This window comes from Prionailurus bengalensis, chromosome D1, assembly GCF_016509475.1.
Source record: "Prionailurus bengalensis isolate Pbe53 chromosome D1, Fcat_Pben_1.1_paternal_pri, whole genome shotgun sequence".
NCBI classification, from domain to species: domain Eukaryota; kingdom Metazoa; phylum Chordata; class Mammalia; order Carnivora; family Felidae; genus Prionailurus; species Prionailurus bengalensis.
Window position 1 is genome coordinate 61,458,140 of NC_057346.1, and position 16,183 is coordinate 61,474,322.

General features: G+C 36.6%; 2 protein-coding genes across 2 annotated transcripts in view; one reads left to right on the forward strand and one right to left on the reverse strand.

Annotated features, from left to right (window-relative positions):
- The window catches only part of LOC122483466 (olfactory receptor 52Z1-like), a 44,412-nt gene that overhangs the window by 13,340 nt on the left and 14,889 nt on the right, over positions 1 to 16,183 (forward strand). The gene's annotated exons all lie outside the window — the stretch shown is intronic.
- LOC122484261 (olfactory receptor 51A4-like) lies at positions 12,388 to 15,751 on the reverse strand. Its single transcript, XM_043582249.1, has 2 exons — positions 15,667 to 15,751; positions 12,388 to 13,388 (listed from the first exon to the last, which is right to left on the reverse strand). The coding sequence occupies exons 1-2, from the start codon at positions 15,749 to 15,751 to the stop codon at positions 12,388 to 12,390; spliced, it is 1,086 nt and encodes a 361-aa protein (XP_043438184.1).

Consider the following 16,183-nt stretch of genomic DNA (forward strand, 5'->3'; position numbering starts at 1 on the left):
CATACATTGAAAGAGAAGTAAATGAGGACTTGAAAAGCCATAGAAGGATTCAAGGAGAGAATGAAATGTAACTTGTCATTGGCTGATGAAGAACTTTAATTGGAAGAGGCAAAATCAGAAATAATTGCAGGCTGATTGACTTCAAGAGCAAAGGTGTGGAAATCAGAATAAGGCTTATAAGGGAAGAGCACCGAGAATATCCTCCTGAATAGAATGAAGAGTTGTAAAAAGAGGGAAAGTTAAATAAGATAGAACAGGTAGAATGGAGTCTTGTTGGAAACCATAAGGTCGTGGTAAAGAGGATGCGGTATGCATAATGAGGCTTCTACCAAGTATCAGAACCCAAAACACATTAGTATGTAAGGCTGTGTGGTCTCAGGACAAATCCCTCGGCAATTCTTATAATCATTAAAAGGTCAAGTGGTAAAAACCTAAATAAGAATATTTGATTCACTAGGGAGAAATGGAGGCAAGGGTGTTTTGGGGGGGAAAAAAACAACCAAACAGGATTTAGTTAACTAGATGTGTAGCAAGAAGTCACCCACTCTCATTTTATGCTAAGATTTTGAGTCTGAGTTCTTGGCTTAGAGATTGACAGGAAAAGGTATTTCAGTTCGTTTATAGCTATACTTTGGAATAGATGATGTCTGTAATGGGAAGGATGGCCAAAAGGTGTAGAGCTAATGAGGTTTAGTTGATGTCCATACTCAGGAACTTGGAGGAAGGAAACAAGCAAGAAAGCACAGGATACACAAGAGTAGATTAAGAAAAAAAGAGAGCAGAAGAGTGGACTGTCCTAGAAATAAAATAATGAGAAGGTTTCAACAAATAGATAGACAAAGGAAGTAAATAAATGTTCTGTAACGGAAACACGAGAACTGAAAAATCCCCTATGTTGTTCTTGGTGATTAGAGAGGTTGTTGTTAAAAGTGGTTCTAGAAGAACAGAACGCCAAAGGTGTGTGGGTGGCTTAGGTGGTCAAACATCTGACTTCAGCTCAGGTCATGATCTCACAGTTTGTGAGTTCGAGCCCCACATCTGGCTCACTGCTGTCAGCACAGAGCCCACTTCAGATTCTCTGGCCCTCTCTCTCTGGCCCTCCCCCTCTCCCCCTATCTGTCTCAAAATCAATCAATCAATCAATCAATCACCAGAAAGCAAGACTGACAGGAAGCATCTAGGAGTCAATGGGTAATGAGAAACTGGTTGTGGAAAAATATAAACTATATGTTTATATTTATAAAATCTATAAAAATATAAGTTACACAAACATAGCATAAGATTTTTCACAAAATAACAGGTGAGAAAGATGATTTAAAATGGGGTTTAAGACCGGGGCGCCTGGGTGGTGTAGTCGGTTAAGCGTCCGACTTCAGCCAGGTCACAATCTCGCGGTCCGTGAGTTCGAGCCCCGCGTCAGGCTCTGGGCAGATGGCTCAGAGCCTGGAGCCTGTTTCCGAATCTGTGTCTCCCTCTCTCTCTGCCCCTCGCCCGTTCATGCTCTGTCTCTCTCTGTCCCAAAAATAAATAAACGTTGAAAAAAAAAAATTTTAAATGGGGTTTAGGACCTTACGCTCTGGAGTCAGAGAGACTCAAATCAGAATCCTGCTACCACCTCCCCTCCAATTTACTAGATTTGTGATCTTGGACCAATTGCTTAACCTTTCTGTTCGTCAATATTCTGTTCTGTAGAATGGATTAACTACCATCTATCACACTGCCTTTGATGGAGAAACTTCAAAATAAAAGGACAACAGAGTGTGCACCAGTGGAAGTAGGGAACTCTAAGAAAGGAGTGAGGTGGATAGGTCTTAAGAAAATCAGGTGGGGGGTGGGGGATTTGGAAAGAGAGCACCTACCTTTCAAAGATCAAAGTCTGCACATTCTTTCAACTGTAGAACAGCATTATTTTTTAAATGTTTGTTTATTTATTTATTTATTTATTTATTTATTTATTTATTTTTTTATTTTTTTATTTATTTGGGGGAGGGGTGGACAGAGAGAGAGAGAGAGAGAGAGAGTGAAAGACGGAGAGAGACAGAATCCCCAACAGGCTCCGCACTGTCAGCATAGAGCCTGAGGTAGGGCTGGATCCTGTTGAACCCTGAGATCCTGACCTGGGCCTAAATCAAGAGTTGGTCACTGGACTGACTGAAGCACCCAGGTGCCCTTGTAGAATTGCATTATTAAAGTTACACACTGTTTTTCATCACTCTGCATGATACATATACAAAGAACTTTCAGAAACTGCCAGGTGGATCATATGCTCACTGTGAGAGAGTCTTGCAAGGAAGGAGCTGCTCAGGTACGGAATCTTCTTTTTTGCAAGTCAGTTGAGGGCTGTGGAACAATAGTCTCTCTTAATTACTCCTGGGTTGAGGTGGGAGGATGCTTTGCTAGTTGTTAAAAGACTCCACAGATCAGGTGTGAGGAGGAATAAGAAAAAATTATCTAGTAACGCTCATCCCATATGTTCTCTTCAAATATTCCAACAAAATAAAGTAGGTTAGTTTCTGTTCTAGTTTCACAAAAGAGGATAAATCATACTATTGTAAACTATGTATGACATTGACCATTTAGATCATTTAGTAAAATGATTTAACTCAGTAAAGACTTAACTATCAGAAAAAATTGTTTGAGAAAGAGAAAATGGATAATGAGTATATGGAAAGGAATGAAAAGTAAAGGCTAACACTGATAAACAAAAGAGAGAATTAGCAGTCTTAATGGTTTGGTTGCCTTAAATTCAGCCACTATTAGAGTGTTTTCATTTCCAGTGTTAACCAACCTGTACCCATCTTGAGCTGTAGTAACTTGCTGCCTTCAGGTCTCCATACATAAAGTCTAGTCAGAAAAGTCCTTGGTCACATTTGGGACCAAGGCACCTAGGAAAGACAGTAGCATCTGTTGGACCATGCATAATACTTGGGGCATTTTTCCCTCTTTCAGGTGGAATAGCTAAAAGGCAGTAAAAGGTCTTCTGTCTCTTCCACTTCCTTTGAGGATTGACCAGGACTGTGATGTCCTAGATCACAGAATCCCTAAGGGAATAAGGTCAGGAAGTAAGTAGTGAAAAAACAAAACAAAAAAGCTCAGCAAAATGTCCCTTCATTGTCCTTGTACAGAGTCATTTGTAGCAAAAACCACTTTTGTGAGTAAATAATGGAAGTAGCTAGATCCATAGTGAGATTTTTGTGAAAGGTGAGATAAAATGGGGCAACTTATGTCAGGGGGTTTGAAAATTGAGGCAGGAGGCCATTGAGGAGGTAGGTGAACCTTATGCACGTTCTCACCCACTAGAACCTCGAACTTTTGAACTGGGCCAAACCAAAATAATCCAGTGCCACAGTAATGGACTTTTGCTTTCTGATAGCCTTAGCACCCAATTGTTTAGCAGAGATTAGTTTTCTCCTTCCAACAACAACAAAAATTCTTTAACAATGTATAAGGGCATTGCCTTTTGTCTTTAAAAAAAAAAACCTGGACTTTGGTTCCCTGAATTGGAATTCTGAGACCCCCAAATAAATGCTTTCATTTTATTTCAGTTCTGTGTCTTTTCTCTGTTGAAAATTTAGTGTCATGTCTGAGCGTGTTTGTGTGTGTGCGTGCGTGTGTGTGTGCGTGTGTGTGTGTGTGAATTATTAGAAGAATATAAGGACAAGGGATTGGAATTTATTATTTTTAGTTAAAAAATTGTTTTTTAACTTTCAAAATGTCAATCTGAATCATACTCATCATGGTTGCCTTAAATTCAACCACTATAAGAGTGTTTTTATTTCCAGTGTTAACCAACCTGTACCTATCTTGAGCTGTAGTAACTTACTGTTTTCAGGTCTCCATACATAATAAAGTCTTTGTTCACATTTGGGGCCAAGGCACCTAGGAAAGACAGAAAAATGCTGTCACCTATTTGAGAGAACACAAGTACACAGATGTTAGCCCAGCCAGACCAATTCTGAGACGAAATTTAAAGCATATTGTTATAGTTTTGGATACATTAAAAGACTGCAAGATTATTGAAAGAACACTTCCCCACAAAAACAAATAAATAATATGTCAATTCAGTTGTTGATGAGTCCCTTCCTCATAGATGCTGGAATGAAAAGGGATTATAAAGACCATCCTGATACATTATTTTATAGATGGGAGACACTGAGCAGGGGTGTGAATTGTCAAGGTTCATCCAACATGTTTATACAGAAATTAAACATGTAATTTCAGGGCGCCTGGGTGCCTCAGTCGGTTAGGCATCCAACTTCAGCTCAGGTCATGATCTCACGGTCCGTGAGTTTGAGCCCCAAGACGGGCTCTGTGCTGACAGTTTGGAGCCTGGAGCCTGCAGCCTGCTTCAGATTCTGTGTCTGTCTCTCTTTCTGCCCCTCCTCTGCTCGTGCTCTCTCTCTCTTCCTCTCTCCCTATCAAAAATAAATAAAACATCAAAAAAATTAAAAAATGTAATTCCAGGTTTTTTTTTTTACTGTATTTAAGCTTAAGGGTCACTGAATGTGAAGACTAAAAGGTTCTGCAGTCAGAATGCCTGGAGACAAAGCTCCACTGGACTTGGCCACTCACCTTTGGTGTCCTTTAACAAATGGCTGAAGCTCACTGTGCCTTTATTTGCATGCCTATGAAATGGGTATTTGTATTAATGCATCAAACATATAAAGAAAATAACACAATTGACAATGTTGAGCTGTACCTGAGCCCGTCATCCAGGAAAACAAATGATCAAGCTACCCCACACCCTTTGTATTTGGGAAAACTGCTTTCTGCAAACAACCTCCCTTCCCCATATGACAGAGATGAGACTCATGGATGCCCCCCTTTTTACCCATAACAAGACCAGACAAAGACCACTCATATTCCCCTTGTCCATTTTTTTTTGCCTCGTATATATTTAGCTAAACTGCTTTGTCCCCACCGAACAATCAGAGCATATTAATGCTTGTTCAACAAATGGTGGTTAAGCTGATCTCCTCCCCCAGGCCTCTGAGTTTTGATAGCCCCCCTGGAGAATACGTGGGCCTCAGGGTAAAACACTTTCTGATTCCCTATCCAATCACACCACATTTTCATCGGCACTTCCTCACACTTCGGTCTTCCTAGTCTAGCTCACTCCTCTCTATAAAAGAAGATGTATTGGGGCATCTGGGTGGCTCAGTCAGTTAAGCATCTGATGTGGGCACAGGTCATGACGTTATGGGTTCATGAGTTCCAGCCCAGCATCAGGCTCTGTGCTGACACCTCAGAGCCTGGAGCCTGCTTCGGATTCTGTGTCTCCTCTCTCTCTACCCCACCCCCAACTCGTGCTCTCTCTCTCCCTCTCTCTCTCTTTCTCAAATAAATAAACATAAAAAAAAAAGAAAAGAAAAGTAAATGTATTCTTGGGGCATTTGGGTGGCTCAGTCTGTTAAGTGAAGGACTCTTGATTTATGCTCAGGTCATGATCTCATGGTTCCTGAGATGGAGCCCAATGTCTGGCTCTGCTCTAACAGCATGGACCCTGCTTGGGATTCTGTGTCCCCCTCTCTCTCTGCCCTCCCTGACTCCTTCTCTCTCTTTCTCTCAAAATAAATAAATATTCATTTTTTTAAAAAAGAGAATATATTGACTAATCCTTGAGATGCTTGCAGTTTTAGTCACAGCCCTCTCCCTCTTGCAACAGTCTGCTCCTCCCTTTGCAATAATCCTTTAAAATAAATTCCTTACTAAGCTCGAATTTGTTTTGTATCTGAAAATTTCATTGCAGGTATTAAGCACTATAAAGTCATTACTTATTACAATTTTTACTATGTGATATTTTATTAGAAAAAATGAAACTTTGTAAACTAGTTTCATGGACCTAAGCTATTTAATGTAAAATAAGAAATTATATGGAATATTTAAATTATTTAAAATAGCATAACATAAAATTTTAGATAGAAAATAATGAAAAAATACACGGGCATATCTTGGAGATACTGTAGATTTGGTTCCAGAGCACTGCAATAAATTGAATATTGAAATAAGGTGAGTCAAGAGAATTTTTGGTTTCCCAGTGCACATACAGGTTATGTTTACACTGTACCTTAGTCTTTGTAGTATGCAATAGCATTGTGTCTAAAAAAATGTACACACATTATTTTAGAATATTTTATTATTAAAAAGTGCTGACCATTATCTGAGTGTCAGCAGGTCGTCATCTTTTTGCTGGTGGAGGATCTTGCAAATATTGATGACCTTTGTTGTAATTTTAGGTGTAGAATGTGGATATAGAATGAAATGGTACAAATTATAGCCTTTATAAATAAAGATATAAATTAGATAGTCATAATATACTATGCGTTCCCACTTCTTCCTTCACATGCGGTTTCAAACATCTTGAGAAGAAAACGGGGACAGATGAAGGATTCTTGGACAGTGTTCATGACAACCCCACTGTCACAGGCAAGTCTGGTATTCTTCCACTTCCAAATGCAGTTTCTAACTCAGCAAGTTTGTGAGAAGTCCAAAGAATTTGACAAATCCCCCACCCTATTCTCTAACTTTCTAGTTTATCTCTCTTCTTTCCACTATGTTTTATTAATTTCATTTTACTTTTTGTCGTCCTTGTCTCCTGCACTGAAATCTCCTTGAGAATATTTATATCTGCTACACTACTTTAACTGTGTCAAATTGCCAAGTTCCTGAATCATAGCAGTAAGTTCATAGATAATTTTTTTTTTATTGCTCATTTATCCAAGCATTGGCTCAATTCAAGAAAACTCTTCCCATTCCCCCTAATATGTGAAAATCCAGGCTCTGCAGAGAAGGACGTTTGTCCTGGTTTCCAATAGATTCTACTATTTTTAGTTTATATATTGCTTTTAACATAATTACTGAATACATTTTATTAATCATTTTGAGAAGTTTTCCACTTCTTTTCGATCTCCAGATAAGCGTATGTACGTCGATATGTTCATCATGACAGCAGTTTTCAAATTCATGAACTTCTGCTCCAAATGTTTCTTTCTTTTAAATTCCCTTTGTACATAAATTGGAAGTTTTATTTTGTTATAGAGAAGATAATGATCCTATTATCTCTCTATAGTCCTCTTACATTTACCCACATTTAATTTTCATTAATTTCATTCACTCTACCACCTAAATATATGTTAAATGGGTTTATATATCTATTATCTCTGTAGTTTTCACTAATTCAAGCTTTTTTATCTCTTTATTTATCTATTGCAATAGCTGAGTTTTCTTCATGTAATGTTACTCCATGCCTCAACTATTTACACTGCTGTATAAACTTTGTAAAGCAAATACTGTCATGCTGACTGTTTACTTAGAATTTTTGCAATACAATCCAGCTTTGATATGATAAACTTAATCTAATGTATATGATATGCTAGGCTTCCCTTGACTTGTCTACCTTTTCTGGTACCCTAGTCTTATGAAACAAGTTTCAATATTCTGAATACTATATGTTAGTTCAAAAATGCTTTTAACTTGCCAATACCTATACCTGATGTAAGCTTTTCATCCTTAACTGAGAAATCCTTGCTTATCTTTTAATAACTAGATAATGATTTCCTATATTATACATTCTATAACACCAAAAAATTCAATGAATCCAGTTTTTCTATTGGCTTATTGACTCCTAAGCTTAGCTCTGCTATGACATCCTCTCAGTCATCCAAGTGGGTTAATTTTGGTTCATGTTTTCTTCCTTATTATATAGGCTGCATCTCCCTTCTTTGTATGTCTGATATTTATTTAATTAAATGCTAAACATTTTAAATCTGGTTACTGTATATTTTTGCATTCCTAGGAATGTTTTTAGGGTTTGCTCTGGGATATAGTTTAGTTACTTGGTAAAGATCAACTCTAAGTTAAAGATTAAAAAGTCTTGCTCTGTTGCAATAGCAGAAGCAATAAAAAGAGATTTTATCATGAATGGGATGTGCAAGGTGAAAAATGGTGGAGTTTAATGATGAGTTTAGGAATGTGCAGTCTTCTTTACTCCAACTATTTTATTGTGTATGCATTTACCAGTAGTACAAGAGGGATCTGGAGTCTAAAACAGAGATATGTGCATGCAGTACTGATACACAAGCACGCACACAGGCAGCAACAAGAAATCATCATGTTTTGGCCTCTGAATTGTATGGATGGAACTGAGGGCTATCTCGTTAGAAGAAACTACGGAAAAATGAAATAGAGAAAACCTAAGGCAGGAATCAACTGATAGACTTCATATAAAAAAGCTCTATGTTGATGAAAGGAAATGCAATTGAAGAAATCACCTGTATAATACAAAGGAAAATTATCAGTTAAGTGCAGTGTGTAGATGAAATTAAGACACAGCTTCTCTCTCAAACTGTCTGAAATCACCCAGTCCAATTTTGCCAAAAAAAAAGGTGTTTTACATTTATTACTCACCACCTAACACTGTCTAAAACAAAGGGAGTGCAGAATATTGATATAAACATTTACAGTGTTCACCCACCTCCCATTTTGCATACATCTATTTTTCCAAATACAATGCATAGACATAAGCAGTAATAGGTCGTGGAATGCAGTGGTCATACTGAAACTAAAGAATTCCTATTTGGGAGCATGGCATCACGGGGGGTGTGTGTGTGTGTGTGTGTGTGTGTGTGTGTGTATGTGGAGGTGGGGGTTTATGAAAGATAACAGGAAAAAATAACTACATGAAATCCTATCCATTTCAAGGCAAGGGGCCTGACAGTGGGAACTCTAATAATTGTTAAATAATTTCAAAAAGATGTATGAGAAATTATTTCCTAACAGATCACCAGCGTGACCTTGGTTATTGTGAAAATAGTCTGAGGGCATCAGTCTATCCCAAGCAGAGCATTTCAATGCCCTGGAAAAATATAGAATCAGCTAATAAAAGATAGATAATCTTAATTAATTATTAGAATTAATATGTTAATATATCAGTTAACATTACATTGCCATATTGCCCTTTGTCACCCTTACTCCAGAGTATCTCCTTTGGTTACACTGTATTACTTGCATTTCCTGTAAGCAAAATGTTTTGTCTTACTACCATGTGTTTGTACATTCTGTGAACTTTTCCCAGTATACCTGATCTACTTTCCTCTGACTGAATGTTGTTTGTTGTCATTTATACCCGTTTTCTCATCTCAACCTCTGCAGTAACCTTCTCTTGACCCTTAAATCCTAGGCTAGTTGCTTTTTTTATATAATCCACAGGACTCTTACCTTACCCCTATCATGATATACACTATATCAATTTACATTTCTGTTTCTTCCCAATAGACTCTCTCCAAATCATAAGTAATTGGCTGGATTATCGTTATACTCTTAAATCCCTGAAAATGTGAAATATATTGATTAGAAGAACAAATAATACATGACTCCACTTATATCAGGAATCTAAAATACACTCAGAGAAGCAGAAAGTAGAATGGTAGTTTGTCAAGGGCTAAGGGAATCGCCTGCTTGGGATTTTATCTCTCTCTCTCTCTCTGAGAATGAATAAATAAACTCTAAAAAAAGAAAAAAAAGAAAAGAGAGCCAGGTGTTTGAAGGATATGTATTGACACATGATAATCACCCAAAACTCTCCGCTTCTCAGAACTATCTTCTTGTTTAGTCTATTCCAGTGAGCAAAATTCCATATTTTATCGTTCCATTCCTAAAATGATGGTTTTTTTTTCAAATATAAACACTTTTTTTTAAGGACACTGACCCAGACTCTCTTTGGACATTAACATATCAATCGTATTTGGTCTAGGGAATAATTTTTTCCTTTTTTCTTTTTATTGAAATGAAATTCACATACATAAAGTCAACCATTTAAAAGTGTACAACTCAATAGTATTTAGTACATTCATAATCTTGTACATTCATCACTTCCACCTGGTGCCAGAATATATTCATCACTCCAAAATAAAACCTCATATCCACTAAGCAGTTAATCAACATTCTCATCTTCCTCCAGCCCCTCACAAACACCAATCTACTTCATGTCTTTATGCTTTTACCTGTTCTGAATATGTCATGTAAATGAAATAATACAATATGTGACACTTTGTGTTTGGTTTCTTTCACCTAGAATAATGTTTCTGAGGAGCATCTGTGCTACAGTGTGTCAATACTTCATTTTTATGGCTGAATAATATTCCATTGTATGCATATACTACAATGCGTTTCATCCATTGATCAACTCTCAACAGAATGATCAACTTCTATACAAGAGACAACTTTCAAGTTCTGATGTCTAATGAACACTAAAAGAAGCCCTTCCTTAATTATCAGATGTTTCACTTGTGTTCGTGAATGATTCTTTTCATAGATAAGTAGAAATTCCTAAGAACAAGATAATTTTTCCATTGTGTTAGCTAATTGTAGTTAATTTATGTTTTACAGAAGATGATTGTTAATTGCCTCATCCATCTGTCTTTCAAATAGAATATCCCAATGTTTCTTTAAAAAGAGAGCAAATAAAAATATACACACATTGACCTCCACATACACTCACATTTCACAATGGGTAAGGCTATACATTTTGGCAATTTTCTTCTTAGACTTCAGTATGTGGTGAAGTTGAGAGCATGATGTTTGAAGGAACACGGACGTGAGTTTAAGTCCTACTGCTACAGTGGGCAGCTTTCTTGGGCACTGTATGCTTTATGCAGACATAGTGTGACAAGAAAAATAGTGTATTTTTGAACAAGACAGGGTTTACTGGAATCAGGAAATTTGTAGTGTCTGATGTAAGTGAACATTAATACAGATAAAATTAGGTTAACATACTGCAATTAAATACATGGGTCTCAATGACACCTATGTGTCTACATATCTTTAAATCTTATATAGGGCAAAAAAACACTAGGATATGGCAGGATTTATGTGTTATTTTACATAATATGTGGTGGTTTTTAATTCTGACTCCAATAATTTTTGATTGGGGAGATACTGAAATATTATTTAGTATCTTTTAACTGTCTCCTTTCCTTTAAAATGGAGCTAATAAAATTTACTTCCTTTGGTTTAAACGAGGCTAATTTTTGTAATGTAATTAAACGTTTGGAGTTTGAAGTAGACATCCAATAACTCAATTTCCTGTCTTCTTTCAATAATACATCATTTTAAAGATTTCCCTCACTTGTTTTCTAGTTACATTTTAATGTGTAAATGTCATACCTTTATAAGTACAACAAAATACCAATGACATCTCTAATTGACATATTTATTAGTTTATGTATTAGTATGCATTCATTGTATACAATATTACATATATTCCACTATGTACTGAAGATGCAATGACAGAAACAACAGACATGGCCCCTGACTATATAGAAGGGGAGGGTAATGAAACAGTAGTTATGTTAGCAGGTAAGAGTCATGATTGCCAAATGCAATTACTTATGCTCACAGACATTCATTCATTTATTAAAGAAAACAATTGAGATTTACTGGTATATACACTTGGTATATACACTGGTATATACACTAAATAGGTATATACCGGAGATTTAGAATAAAGCAACACAATGCCTTCCCACAACAATTCTTAATTAATTGGGGATGATAGACATGAAGATGTAAGTAAAATTGTACTGTATTATAATAAAATTATTAGTGGGTTATATTGAGAGGAAAAGAGAAATGACAATTCTACTAAAATGTTAGAAAAACTCATCACAGAAAAAAATTTAAGTTTATTTATTTATTTTGAGAGAGAGAGAGAGATCATGAACAGGGCAGCAGAGAGAGAGAGAGGAAGAGAGAGAATCCCAAGCAGGCCCCATGCTGCCAGCATGGAGTCCAATGTGGGGCTTGTGAGGTCATGACCCAAGCCAAAACCAAGAGTCAGATGTTCAACTGACTGGGCCACCCAGGTGCCCCAGAAAAATTTTTGTTTAATATTGGTGTTGCAATTTCAAGCCAAGGAATTGGTAAATGCTTAGCGTCTTGGGAAGGTTGGTGTATATGTATAAAAATACATTGAATCATCCAGTTTGAAAAAAAGTGACAATGTGTAGTCAGAGGCTGGAGAGAAAGGTGGGGATAAGAAAATGGAAAACTTTCTAAAATATGTTAATAACTTGACCTTTATTTTATACCTAATTGTAAATCACTTAATTATTTAAACTCAAATATTTAAGTAGAAGAGAGATATAAAAATTGTTTCAGTAAGATCTTTCACACAATACTTTTATGGATGATAAATTAGATAAAAAATGGTAAATAATAAATTATATCAAGACAATAACCAAAATAATACCATCCACTTGGCAGACAAAAAGAAAATACTTCCACTCTCACAAAACCATCCTTGAAATGATGATGTATTTCCCAGAGGGAAACAGACAGATGAAAGGTAAAGAGAGAGTCAGGATGTCACTTTCACTAAGCCAAACTTGACTACTTCAGCAAGTTTCTCCTGGCCCTGAGTACCTTGTGTACTGCAGACCTTATCTGTTTGGTTTTTAGGCTATAAACCAAGGGATTAAGGACTGGGGTCAAGAAGAGAAAGAGATTGGCCATGGTGACATGGAGAAGAGGAGATGTGAATGTACCAAACCTATGAATTAGAGCCAGGACAATGAGTGGCACATAAAAGATGCAGACAGTGAAAATGTGGGAAATGCAAGTATTAAGTGCTCTGAGCTGACCATCTTCTGAAGCAATACCCAGCACTGTTTTCAAAATAAGGATGTATGAAATGACAATGAACACAGAGTCAACTCCAAAGGAGCAGAGCACAAGAGACAGTCCATAGATGATGTTGACTCTGACAGGGCCACAGGCCAGCTTCATAACATCAGGGTGGTAGCAGTAACAATGTGATAGAATAACATCTCTGCAGAAGGACAATCGCTTGAGCAGGATTGGCAAGGGTACCATCAACACCACAGCCCTAACCATGGCTGCAATTCCCATCCCCATGATCCGAGGAGAGGTTAAGACCACAGTGTAGTGCAATGGGTTGCGAATAGCTACAAATCGGTCAAAGGCCATGGCCAACAGGATGGCTGACTCCCTGGAGGAGAAGGTATGGATGAAGAACATTTGTGTCAGACAAGAATGGAACTCAATTTCTCTGTGATTCAAGAGGAAGACACTGAGTACCGTAGGTAGAGTTGATAAAGACAGACCCACATCTGTGGTTGCCAACATCGATAGGAAGATGTATTGAGGGTCATGAAGGCTGGAGGTGTTTTTGATAACAAAGAGGATGATGCAGTTCCCCAGGAGAGCAATTAGATACATGACACACAGTGGGATAGAGATCCATATTTGTACAGCCTCCAGTCCAGGAATGCCTGTTAGGAGAAGAGTGGGTGACTGGAACCAGCTACTGTTTATAGGACCCCTAAGGATATTTCTTGGGATCCAGCCCAAATGAGCTTCTAGGCATTTCTCTTAGGAGAAAAACACAGATTTTAAGATAGGAGGACATAGCGTACCTAACTCCCCTGGGGCAGCACTAATCCTAGACATCCTTATCTACCAAAGAATTGATCCTTAAAATGTCTCCAAATTTATCTGAATAACTACCTGGAGTTAGGGCAATGGATCACTGCTAGTAAAAGGTAAGAGCTACTAGAGTTCCTTTGGCCTAGAACACTCCAACATGGATCAAGTGACAATGAAAATTTCTTGAAATTTCTTTAAAGAAAATAATTTTCTTTTTTATCTCAGTGCTTAGAAAAAATTATTGTGAGGAATCTATTTCTTAATTTATTTAATTATGCTTGCTTCCATTTTTATTTTCAATCACTTTAATTGAAACTCTGAAAGAAATTCCTGCACTTTCTCCACATCAACATCATACCTATTCAAGCATCTGGAAATCTGGTCATTTTTCCTGTTCGTTTTACCTATAGGGATAAAGCATAGGATATTTCAATAACCCACATAAACCTCAAACCATTAAAAAAATCCATGTGACATCCTGACATCCTTCATTTTTACAATTAATTCATATGTTGATTTTTCAAAATATGAGTGATAAAATCATTAAAGTGGATACTGTTATTATATCTTAGCTGATGCTAGAATAGTTTCAAATATTAACAAATAATTTATTTAATAAAATTTGAAATACATCTATTTAAAAACATAGATATCGTTTACTAGGAAGTAAATAACAATACTTCAGTAAGTATCTTAAAAATAGCGTAATTGATGTGGAATTTATAAAAGAAAGTAATAAACAAAAAAGCAGAATGAGACCTATAAATACAGAGAACAAACAAATGGCAGAGGGAGTTGGAGGTTTGGGAAACGTGGGTGAAGGGGAGGGGGAGATATAGGCTTCCAGTCATGGAATGAATAAGTCATGGGAATAAAAGGCATAACATAGGGAATCCAGTCAATGGTATTGTAATAGTGTTGTATGGTGACAGAGAGTAGCTACGCTTGTGGTGAGTGTAGAATAACGCATAGAATTGTTGAACCACTGTGTAGTATGCCTGAAACTAATGTAACACTGTCTGTCAACTATGCTCAAACAAAAAATAGCATAATTGGAGGAAATGAGGTTAGCACTTATGTATTTATCTTACAAAGAAGGGTAGGAAGAGATTACAAATAATTGGTTGAATACACTTAGATTCAAGTTTTTTGTTTACGATTGCAAGCGGAAACAAAACAGGGATGTAACTGCATTCGGATATGTGAGATTGGGAAAGAAGGGAGGTAATATAACTGACCTGGAAGAGCATGAAATCAAAACACAATGTCTTTTGTGAAATTATATCATTTAAAAGTATGCCCCAAAATTGAAAAACCAGAAGAAAAATTAAACAGAGATCGATGAAGGATTCCTTTTCAGGAAAAAAGCTAAAGATGGGGAATATTAGCATAAGAGACATTTTTTTTTTTTGCCCTCAGCCAAAACTGTGCTGTTTTAAAAGCATGTCAATGTAAGCAAAGTTATCTTTTTATAGATATAAACATATTTTCGAGGAGCAGATCCCAAATGAATCACAATATATACATTTCCATGCATTGATGTATAGACCTATGCTTGTTCAGTCCCCTACTCTCATATTCTTGGTAGTGAATGTCTACTCTATCCTACTATATTCTTTCATAGAGTGTCTATTAAAGAGTTTCACGAAGCATGTCGTTTTAGCTGAGGGAGTGAATCAGCACCTCATAAGGAGGGCCCCTAATAAGAAGACTGACTTTAGGCAATTAGAATACTGAGCTTTATATATTATAAATTATATATAAATATTATATTATACAGAAAAGATTAATATTAAAATATTATTTTTATTTATTTTTATTTATTTTTATTTTTAATTTTATTTATTTGTTTTATTTATTATTTTTTGTTATATATATATACATATATATATGTATATATATATATATATAAAAGCTGTATACATGAACTATCTCAGTCTTCCTTGACATGAGTCAAGAAGGAGAAGGAAGGAAAGGAGGAGGAACAGGAGGAGGGAGATGAAGAAAGTCATAGTCCATAATAGAGAGGGAATCTTAACATACCACACACCCACAGTTACTCAACACACTGCATCCCACCACAGTAAGAGCTGGAACAGACATAAAATTCTGACTCACCACAATACACAATGTACCTCATTTAAACACACAGAAATACATATACTACAGGTTCATATATACACATAACCGTCTTTCCTCCCTTTGCTTTATTTCCCAATATACCTTGGAATTCATTCTTCTCTCTTTTATACTCATTTCCCCCTTCTGTTTTGGTCACTGAGCCATGAAGCACTACCAGCACACGCATCCATACACCAGGGACATCACTGCACCAACAATGTGAAACTCAAGTATATATTCAGCCATATTGTTAGTGTTTCAATTTTTTTTAGCCGTTACAAGTTTAATACTTTTTGTGGTGTGCCTAACCCTGTTCCATGAGAATGTCTTTTATTTCAACTAATTTTATTTTTTTTCTTGTCACTCTCCACTCTAGTCTGATTGGTTGCTTAATTCTACCACATACGACTTTCTCATTCCAACATCAGAATATTTGTACACTTTCTGATGGGATCCCAAATGTGATCATGCTTTATCTCCACTGATGGTGATTAAGTTAATTGATTGAAAGCCATGGGGCACTTGGGTGGCTCAGTCAGTTAAGTGTCCGACTTCGGCTCAAGTCATGATCTCATGATTTGTGGGTTCCAACCCCGTGTTGGGCTCTGTGCTGACAGCT

What these genes read in the sequence shown, in the direction of transcription:
- LOC122484261 (XM_043582249.1), bottom strand. Translation starts at nt 15,751, where the DNA reads ATGCGTGTGCTGGTAGTGCTTCATGGCTCAGTGACCAAAACAGAAGGG. An exon ending in AGAGAAGAATGAATTCCAAG is followed by an intron (nt 13,389 to 15,666) that starts GTATATTGGGAA and finishes TTTTCTCCTAAG; the next exon opens with AGAAATGCCTAGAAGCTCAT.